The sequence below is a fragment of the Eumetopias jubatus genome, unplaced genomic scaffold, assembly GCF_037043125.1.
Source record: "Eumetopias jubatus isolate StellerSeaLion01/CBP00866 unplaced genomic scaffold, mEumJub1_p1.0 scaffold_12, whole genome shotgun sequence".
NCBI classification, from domain to species: domain Eukaryota; kingdom Metazoa; phylum Chordata; class Mammalia; order Carnivora; family Otariidae; genus Eumetopias; species Eumetopias jubatus.
The window spans coordinates 71,940,548-71,951,137 of record NW_028274818.1 but is presented as its reverse complement, the minus strand read 5'-3'; the positions used below and the strand labels follow the sequence as shown (position 1 = coordinate 71,951,137).

Genomic DNA, 10,590 nt, shown 5'->3' with positions numbered 1-10,590 from the left:
ATGGCAACGCACGGAGCCCGCGACGGCGCGCGGCGTGGGCCAAACAGGACCGGAGGCGAAGCAGCCCGGGCGCGCGTGTGCGCATGCGCAGGGGCGAGGCGCAGGGCGTGTCTCGGGGACGCCAAAGAAACCTGACCGCGGCAAGGGGCTGCGAGCCGCGCGGCATCTGGGTCCTCCTAACACACTTTGCAAACGTAACATCTGGCCCTGGCGGACACATTGTGAGCACCTACTTTGTGCCTGACGCTGTGCTAGGCGCTCTACGTACTGCTTCTCATTTATTCCTCAACTCCCTAGAATGTACGATAATGTTACGAAGCCGGGTCTCCCTCCTGGGTCCTGTGCCAAGCACATTTCTCCCTAGCATGGGTAAACTCGCTGGTTTCGCGGGCGACCGAGACCCTCGAGAAACGGCAAAGGGATGAAAAGGCGAGGCCGGGGAAGTGGGAAGAGAAGACCCAGGCCAGCCGCGCGGCGGCGACAGACCACCCGGCGGCGGCTGCGCATGCACAGCTCGCTCGGGCTTCACAACAGGCCGGAAACCGGCCCGGGTCCTCGTTCGCCGGCGATTGTCTTGGCAACCGAGGCTCTTGGGGCGGGGACGTGGTCGTGAGCCCGCGGAAGGACGGCGTGGCTGCGGGAGAGCTGCGCGCGAGACGTGGCCTGCTCAGCTGGGGGCTCGCCTGGGAGTCTTCCCTGTCCCGCAGCCACGGTGGGAGGCTGGCGACCGAGAAGGGCTGGGGAGGGGAAAGAAGTGTGGCGACCCGGAAGGGCGGGCCCAGAGGAGGGACTGCCACCCGCCGGCCGCCCTCCCCCCTCCCTTGGCGAAGGGACACACAAAAACGCTGGGACCTCAAAGAGATCCTGAGCTAGAGCCACACGCAGCTGGTCAGTGTGACAAGGGTGGCATTGCTCTTCAGTGGAGAAAGAAGTCTTTCAACAAATGGTTTTGGGACAATTGGAAATCCATATGCAAATAAATGAATATCTGCCCTTTCCTAAATGTAAAACTTAAAAAGCTGTAGAAGTTTTCTAGAAGAAAGCTTAGGAGAAATATTCTGTGACTGTATTAAGCAAGATTTCCTAAATACACCAGAGGTATGATCCTTTAAAAAAAAGGGGGGGGGTTAGGGCGTCTGCCTTCGGCTCAGGTCATGATAACAGGGTCCTGGGATGGAGCCTCACGTTGTCCTCCCTACTCAGCCGGGGTTGGGGGGGTGGAGTCTGTTTCTCCCTCTCCTCTCCACTCTTGCTCTCTATCAAATAAAATCTTTTTTTAAAAGATTAATTTTTTTTAAAGATTTTATTTATTCATTTGACAGAGAGGCACAGCGACAGAGGGAACACAAGCAGGGGGAGTGGGAGAGGGAGAAGCAGGCCTCCTGCGGAGCAGGGAACCCCATGCAGGGATCGATCCCAGGACCCCAGGACCCCAGGACCATGACCTGAGCCAAAGGCAGACGCTTAACGACTGAGCCACCCAGGCACCCTTTTAAAGATTTATTTGAGAGAGAGAGAGCACAAGAGGGGAGAGGGTCAGAGGGAGAAGCAGACTCCCCGCTGAGCAGGGAGCCCGATACCGGGACTCCATCCCGGGACTCCAGGATCATGACCTGAGCAGAAGGCAGTCACTCAACCAACGGAGCCACCAAGGCGCCCCTCGAATAAATAAAATCTTAATAAAAAAATAAATTTTTTTTTATAAATTGCACTTCAACAAAATTTAAAACTGTTCTTCAAGACACTTTTAAGAAAATGAAAAGATAGCCCACTATCTAGAAGAAAATATTCACAAAACACATTTGATAGGAAGACTTGTATCCAGAATACATAATGAACTCTCAAAACTCAATAAAACAATCTAATTAGAAAGTAGACAAAAAATTAAGATACTTCACAGAAGAAGATATATGGCAACTAATAAGCAAATGAAAAGATGCTCAAGATTATTCATCATTAGGGAAATGCATATTAAACACAATGAGGTATCACTAGGCAGTTACTGAAATGGTTAAAGCAACAAACAACAACAAAGACCCTTACAGTGCCAAGGGTTTGAAAGGATGTGGAGCAACTTGAACTTTTGTACGTCATTGGTGAGAAAGTAAAACAGTGTAGCCCCTTTGAAAACTGGTAATTTTTTATAAAATTCAATATACATTTTACATATGGCTCAGCAGTCCCACTCCTAAGTATTTGCCCAAGAGAAACAAAAACTTGGTTTCACACAAAAGCCCGTACACAAAGAGCAGCTTTATTCATAATCTCCCAAAACTTGAAACCATTCAAGTGGCCCTCAATTTATGAATGCATAAGGAAATTGTAGTATATCCATATAATGGATTACCACTCAGCAATAAAAAAGAAACAAACTGCTGATATACAGAACAATGATGAAAGGCCAAAGCATTATGCTAAGTGTAAGAAGCCATACGTCCTGTATGATTCCATTCATACGACAATCTGGATACGATGAGAATATAAAGACAAAAAACAAATCAGTGGTTGCCAGGAGGAGTTAGGTGCAGAAGAATTTTTTGGGGTGATGGAACTGTTCTATAACTTGGTCACGGTGCTAACTACATGACGGTAGGTGTTTCTCAAAACATAGAACTAGGCATTAAAAAACCCCTCAATTTTACCATATCTGAAATTGTATCTCAATGACTAAAAACAAAAAAAGCCTTAAAAAAGCAAAACTATTCAATGGTTTCCCATTGCAGTTCAAATAAAACTCATACCCCTTAGCTGTGTCTGTTTTTCTTACTCTCTTTCCTCCATCTGCTCTGGCTTGCTTTCCCCTAAACATGCCCACCATCTTCCTGCCTCAGGCCTTTGCACACGCAGTTCCCTTGGCCTGCAGTGCTCTTCCCAGCTTCTTCAGATCTTTGTGAAGAGGCCTCTGGACTGCCTACACCAAAGCAGATACTTCCCAGCCCCTGCCTGTCACATTACCCTGTTTTATTTTCTTCACAGTGTGATCTGGAAACAAGCAAACGCTTGTTTTCTGTCTCTCTGGTCTGGACAGGTAGGCTCCATGAAAGCAGATACCTATTCTGCCCTACTCTGGACTCTCCCCAAGTCCATAATAGTATTTGGCGCTCCGTAGGTCCTCAGAACGTATTTGTTTAATACCTGACTGGCCGAATGAATGAATGAAGTCACCTCGCTTTGGTGAAAGGTCTTTGAGGAAAGGCCATGCAGTCTGTTTCCTGCCCTCCCACGCCACCCCCATGCCTGGTGCTGGCTGTGATGCCCACTTCCGGGCTGGCTGTAGGCCAGGTGCTGGTTAGCTCCAGACTTGTGTGCTCAAAATAGGCCACTGGAAAGCCCACCAGTTCTGCTTTAAGTTAGAGCAAACTCTGAACACTGTCCCTAAAGGGTAGCAGTCCGCTTGATCCTGTACTGTGATGTAGTTTTGGAATATAGGTGAGGTTGGTGGGGTGAGATTCAGAGCCCACGACCAAGAAAAAATTCTTTAGATGTCTTTGGTGCAAAACGATGGTTTTATTAAAGAATGGGGACGGACCTGTGGGCAGAAAGAGCTGCTGCACTGGTGTTGTGAGGGGTGACTGATTATATACTTGGGAGTTGGGGGAAGTAAGGAAAAGGGAGGTGTCCAAAAGGACTTTCATGTGCTTTAGAGGACCTACAAGATACTGGAGGCCTGGCTATTGTCAAGGTTGTTTTTCCCTCTAGCAAGGCATATCAGGTTATTGATATGAATGCTTTTTTCCTTGTAAATCACTAAAACATTTGTAAATTGAGGGAGACTCATGTCTTGCAGGATTATATCTCCATTTGTTTTTTCCTTCCCTTAGCTTTAGGGCAGACAGGGGTGCCTGAGGAATGTCACACATATCCCACCTGGGGAAGGGGGGTAGGTTTGAGGGGTGTCAGCTTGTGCTTTATCCTCAGCTTGCCTTCTGCTCCCTCATTAACTGTACTCAGCATCCACTATAGTTGGCAGAGCACAAACGAAGCACTTGGAAGGGAGTCAGAGCCTCCTCCCTTGTTTTTTTTTTTCAAGATTTTTATTTATTTAACAGAGAAAGAGAGAGCACAAGTAGGCAGAGCGGCAGACAGAGGGAGAGGGAGAAGCAGGCTCTCCGCCGAGCAGGGAGCCCGATGCGGGGCTCTATCCCAGGACCCTGGGATCACGACCTGAGCCGAAGGCAGCTGCTTAACCGTCTGAGCCACCCAGGCACCCCTCCCTTGGTTTTTAATTTTTTAAGTTAATTAATTAATTAATTAATTAAAGTAATCTCTGCACCCAGCATGGTGCTGGAACTCACAACCCTGAGATCAAGAGCCGCATGCTCTCCTGACTGAGCCAGCTGGGCGCCCCGGATCTTAATTTTTTAATAGTTTTATTGACATATGAAAAATGCACATATTTAAAGCGTGCAATTTAGGGCGCCTGGATGGCTCAGATGGTTGGGCGTCTGCCTTCGGCTCAGGTCATGATCCCGGGGTCCTGGGATCGAGTCCCGCATTGGGCTCCTTGCTCGGCGGGGAGTCTGCTTCTCCCTCTCCTTCTGCCTCTCCCCCTGCTTGTTCTCTCTCTGTCTCTCTCGCAAGTGAATAAATAAAATCTTTAAAAAAAAAAAGCATGCAATTTAATGTTTTGATAAGTATACACATGCAAGAAGCTACAATCAAGACAGAGAACAAATCTTCACCCCTGGTTTTTTTGTGCCCCACTCCTCCTACTCCAGGGGAACATTGCTCTGCTTTCTGTCACTGTAGATTTGCATATTTCTAGAGTTTTATATAAATGGAATCATACTGGGGCACCTCGCTCAGTCAGTTGGCTGTCTGCCTTCGGCTCGGGTCATGATCCTGGGGTCCTGGGATCGAGCCCCATGTCAGGCTCCCTGCTCAGCGGGGAGTCTGCTTGTCCCCTCCCTCTGCCTGCCGCTCCCCTGCTTGTGCTCTCTCTCTAATAAATAAATAAAATCTTAAAAAAAAAATACCTGTTCTCAATTCTTTGGGATATAGGTGGGAGTGAAATTACTGTGTCATATGGTAATTCTGCGTTTAACTAATTGGGAACTGCCAGACTGTTCTCCACAGTGGCTGCACCATTTTACATCCCCACCAGTAATGTCCAAGAGTTCCAATTTCTCCACATCTTCATTAATACTTGTCATTTTCCTTTTTTTAATAGCCATCCTGTGGGAGTGAAGTAGTATCTCACTGTGGTTTAAATTTGTATTTCCCTAATGACTACGATGTTGAACATCATTTCATGTGCTTGTTAACCATTTGTGTATCTTTTTTGGTGAAATGTTTATTCAAGTGTTTCATTCATTTTTAAATTGGGTTGCCTTGGGGCACCTGGGTGGCTCAGTCGTTAAGCATCTGCCTTCGGCTCAGGTCATGATCCCGGGGTCCTGGGATCGAGTCCCGCATTGGGCTCCTTGCTCGGCGGGGAGTCTGCTTCTCCCTCTCCTTCTGCCTCTCCCCCTGCTTGTTCTCTCTCTGTCTCTCTCGCAAGTGAATAAATAAAATCTTTAAAAAAAAAAAGCATGCAATTTAATGTTTTGATAAGTATACACATGCAAGAAGCTACAATCAAGACAGAGAACAAATCTTCACCCCTGGTTTTTTTGTGCCCCACTCCTCCTACTCCAGGGGAACATTGCTCTGCTTTCTGTCACTGTAGATTTGCATATTTCTAGAGTTTTATATAAATGGAATCATACTGGGGCACCTCGCTCAGTCAGTTGGCTGTCTGCCTTCGGCTCGGGTCATGATCCTGGGGTCCTGGGATCGAGCCCCATGTCAGGCTCCCTGCTCAGCGGGGAGTCTGCTTGTCCCCTCCCTCTGCCTGCCGCTCCCCTGCTTGTGCTCTCTCTCTAATAAATAAATAAAATCTTAAAAAAAAAATACCTGTTCTCAATTCTTTGGGATATAGGTGGGAGTGAAATTACTGTGTCATATGGTAATTCTGCGTTTAACTAATTGGGAACTGCCAGACTGTTCTCCACAGTGGCTGCACCATTTTACATCCCCACCAGTAATGTCCAAGAGTTCCAATTTCTCCACATCTTCATTAATACTTGTCATTTTCCTTTTTTTAATAGCCATCCTGTGGGAGTGAAGTAGTATCTCACTGTGGTTTAAATTTGTATTTCCCTAATGACTACGATGTTGAACATCATTTCATGTGCTTGTTAACCATTTGTGTATCTTTTTTGGTGAAATGTTTATTCAAGTGTTTCATTCATTTTTAAATTGGGTTGCCTTGGGGCACCTGGGTGGCTCAGTCGTTAAGCATCTGCCTTCGGCTCAGGTCGTGATCCCAGGGTCCTGGGATCGAGCCCCGCATCTGGCTCCCTGCTCGGCCAGGAGCCTGCTTCTCCCTCTCTCGCTCCCCCTGCTTGTGTTCCCTCTCTAGCTGTCTTTCTCTGTGTCAAATAAATAAATAAAATCTTTAAAATAAATAAATAAATAAATAGGGTTGCCTTTTTGTTGAGTTCATAGGTGTTCTTTATATATTCTGGACATTGTACTTATCAGATATATAATATACAAATATTTTCTCCCATTCTCTAGGCTGTCTTTTCACTTCTTGATAGTGTCTTTCATAGCACACAAATTTTCAATTTTGATGAGGTCCAATTTATCTATTTTTTTCTTTTGTTGCTTGTGCTTCTGTTACCATATCTAAGAAACCACTGCCAAATCCAGGGTCACGAAGATTTACCCCTATGTTTTCTTTAAGTAGTTTTATAGTTCTAAGCTCCTACATTTAGGCCTTTGTTGTATTTTGAGTTAATGTTTGTATATGGTGTGAGGTAGGGGTCTAACTTCATTCTTTTGCGTGTGGCTATCCAGTTGTCCCAGCACCACTTGTTGGAGGGACTATTTTTACCCTATTTAATGGTCTTGGTACCCTTGTAGAAAATCAATTGAGCAAAGATGCATGACTTTATTTCTGGACTCTCTTTTCTATTACATTGGTTGAGACGTCTAGCCGTACACCCCTTCCCCACTGTTTTGGTTATTGTAGCATTATAGTAAGTTTTGTAATCAGGGAAAAGGAATCTTCCAACTTTTTCTTTTTTAAGATTGTTTTTGGTTATTTGGCTTGTAATCCCACGTGAATTTTAAGATCAGCTTTCCTGTTTCTGTCTAAAAGGCTATTGTGATTCTGATATGGATTTCATTGAATTTGTAGATCATTTTGGGGAGTGTTGCTGTCTTAACAATGTTAAGCCTTCAATCCATGAACAAGAATTTTGGGGGGGGAGTATTTTATTTATTTCTGTAAGTTTTGTCATTTTCAGTGTTGTTTTGTACCTCCTTAAATTTACTCGTTTTATTTTTTTTGTTCTCTGGTAGTACATTAAAATACAATTAATTTTTGTGTGTTGATCTTATGTCTTGTATCTAATGAGCTGAACCTTTTTCTCTCTACTGATTTTTATCAGCTCAAATAGGTTTTGTTTTTACATGTGAATTAATGTTTTCCCTACATGAGGGCCCGCCATCTGTGAATGAGGAGAGGTGAAAGTTTAACTTTTGCAGAAACTGTCTCCCAAAGCAGTGGTACCACTTTACATTCCCCTCAGCAGTACGTGGGAGCTCCAGTTCTTCCACATCCTTATACTTGGTACGACCCACATCATACCCCATTATCTACTTATAGGGCAATGGACAGTGCCATTTTAGAAAAATTAAGGGACTTGCTCAGCCATCCAGAACCACCTTCTCAGCAGGCTCAAAGCACTGGCTCAGATCTCAAAAGTTTGTGTCCCTAAAGCTTCATTTCCCACCCATGCAAGAGCAAACTGAGACCCCAAGAGGTCACCCAGGGAGTGACTTTCCAGCCTGCAAGAGCTGAGTCTGTTTCGTGTGGCCTGTCCCAAGCCAGAGGATCAGGGACCTCCCCTCGGGTTCCATCCCCTTCCCTTGCCCTCTAGCCCCCTGCCCCAGCCCTGGGCATCATCCCCTCCCAAACTTGGGGGTCCAGGAAGGCTGGGAGTCTTCCATTTGACATCACAGAGCTGGTTGCCATGGGAGACCTGCAGACCCAGGCAGGGGAGAGTAGAGCCCTGCTGCACAGGAGGCCCAGCCGCTCCTCCCCCACCACGCTGGCCCTCCATGGAAGCCTTGGTCTGTGCGTTCTCTGAGCTGCGCATAAGAGAAGGTGCCAGGCTGCAGGGAGGAGTGGCAGGAGGAGAGATGCCCTCCTATCCTGACCTGGGCCCAAAGTCACCAGAGTGGCCTCAGGGACGTTCATGCTTGGGAGAGGGGAATGGCCACTGGTCTAGGCTGTGTGACCCTGGACTGTGTGATCCTGGACCCACTGTGCAATTCCTATACTGACACCGGAATGCTCTTTCTAGGGTAGGGGGCAAAAAGGGGTGGTAGAAAGGGCTTGAAATCCTGAAAGAGATCTTTGTGTCATGATCTCAGGCTTCTCAGACCTCCCTGTTGATTGGGAAAGGGAAGAGGAGTAATATGTTGGGTGGGGGTTGATAGGAGGCAGGGGACTGAGCCCATTTGATGGAAAGGTAGGCCAAGGCTCAGCAAGCCACGGGTGGAGCCCATCACACAAGCTGGTCTTAGAGCATGTGACTGTGTTCTCCCTTCTTGGCTGCTGCGGCCTGCCAACCTCCACCCTCCTGCTCTCCCCTCCGCAGATGCAGTGAGCTGGGCCCGAGGACATCCCAGCCACCCTGACACACCACCCAACATCTACGAGGGGGGGCTGGGGGCCCAGCAGCAGCAGTGCCCCAGTGCCCAGGGAAGCAAGCCCAAGAACTTCCGGCTGCGCCACCTCCGGGGCCTGGCTCTCTACCTGCCGGGCCATATGCAGGCTGCCGGCCAGTGTGAGAGCCACTGGTTGGGCCGGCTCATGGCCAGGGGCTGCCTCCCACAGCCTGAGGGCATGGCCTGGCCCCTAGACCTTCCCCAGGGGACTCTGGGCCCAGGTAACAGCCACTGCTCAGCCCTTCTGGAAGCTCCAGTGCCCAGGGACGTCCTGGGAAATACAGGTGAGCACCGGTCCAGGTGAGGCAGAGCCGGGGACAGGAGGGAACGACTCAGGGAAGGGTTGGCTGGGGACTCAGATGGACCGAGATGGGCCCTTCTTCACTCCCAAGGTTCCGGGGTTCCTGCCCCAGCTCTGCACTTGGTGAGGGACCTTGAACAGCTCCCCACCATCACACCTGCCATCCCCAGCTTCAGTGTGCCCATTTATAAAACGAGGGGATCGTTAGACAAGGGTCCTTCCAGCTTGAACCCTCTGCTTCCTTCTTCTTCCTCCCTCCCTCATGGGCTCTCTTTCAGGAGAACTGCCCCTCCCTTTCTATTTTGAAGAATGCCAGGTTCCGGGGGTTAGGGGGGTGGGTTCATAGGATGGCCTCGCAGCCTCCACTTGGGTCCCTCCGAGTGACTTGTCTCTCCCTACTTTCCTCAGCTTCCAGTTCCAGCACGGACCCAGCCAAGGGTGTCCCCTCCCAGCCTGGTCCCTCCGAAGTCTTGGGGCTCAGGCCCAAAAGGTCCTGGGGGACCTCAGAGGAGTCCACATGTCCCTTGTGCAAGAGAACCCGCTCTGGGGCTCTGGAGAGACCGTAGGGATCTGAGAGCCAAGCCTGGCTGTCCCGGCTGCGGACAGGAGGGAAAAGGATGGCTCCGGAGGAGGAGGCAGGTGCAGACAGGAAGGGCTCCGCCCCTACCAGCAGCCGCCCCACACTGACGCACCCCGGCAGCTGCCCAGCACCAGAGCTTGGGCCGGCCTCAGGCAGAAGACTCAATGGGGGGGAGGGAGGAGGAAGTCCTGCGGGAGGAACAGAAAAAATAGAAGCCCTTGCAGCCTGCTCCAGCTCAGGTCAGCCACTTGTACCTGGGAGGCCAGGCTGAGTGGAGATTTAGGCTCCAAGAGGCCAGGGAGCCCACAGGTCTAATTTCAATAAAAGCCAAGGCCTGCACCCTCTTGTCCCTGGGTCTGTCTGTGGTGAGGTCAATGCAGAGAAAGAGCCTCTCAGAGCACCTGCCATCTGTGTTGAGAGCCAAGTTCCGGGTTGATGCCAGGGAGGATCCAGGGCACTCCCAGTGTTGGTTGAGGAGTGAACATCCTCCTCTGGGTGGGACTCCCGGAAGTCTTCCTGGATAGACGATGTCTCAACAGACCTAAATGCAAGGCAGGGCATTCTGGCCGAGGCAGCAGAGGACCAACGAAGCAGGCCAGGTGTAGAGAGAGTACCAGGGAAGAGAGCAACTCTCGACCTGGGTGGAAATGTTGGCCTGAACCCCATGCCACCACTCACTCAGTCCTTGGTTGAGTTCACTGCCCCATGGGGACCCCTGGCTGCCCTGTCCCTCCACGCAGGATGGACACAGCCGTTCTTTCAGCTGGCCTGGACTCCAGGCACACTCAGCTTGGACTCCTCTGTACCTCGACTCTGTTGACATTCGGGGCTGGATCTTTCTGTTATGGCTGCCATTCTGTGCATTGTAGGATGTCTCCCAGTGTGACAACCAAGTGTCTCTGGACAGTGTCCAATGTCCCCTGGGGGAGGGGGTGGCAGAATCACTCTGGTTGAAACCCCCTGCTCTATATCACTAGACCTCAGC

General features: G+C 49.2%; 1 protein-coding gene across 2 annotated transcripts; it reads left to right on the top strand.

Annotated features, from left to right (window-relative positions):
* The first annotated feature begins 8,055 nt into the window (after window positions 1–8,055).
* CUNH16orf90 (chromosome unknown C16orf90 homolog) lies at window positions 8,056–9,591 on the top strand. 2 transcript variants are annotated; one of them, XM_028117623.2, is made up of 3 exons: window positions 8,056–8,158; window positions 8,655–9,008; window positions 9,434–9,591. In XM_028117623.2, the coding sequence occupies exons 1-3, from the start codon at window positions 8,113–8,115 to the stop codon at window positions 9,589–9,591; spliced, it is 558 nt and encodes a 185-aa protein (XP_027973424.1). In that variant the 5' UTR covers window positions 8,056–8,112. The 2 variants fall into 2 exon arrangements, with proteins under 2 accessions (XP_027973424.1, XP_027973425.1); XM_028117624.1 differs by having other exon boundaries at window positions 8,113–8,128.
* Window positions 9,592–10,590: the final 999 nt, after the last annotated feature.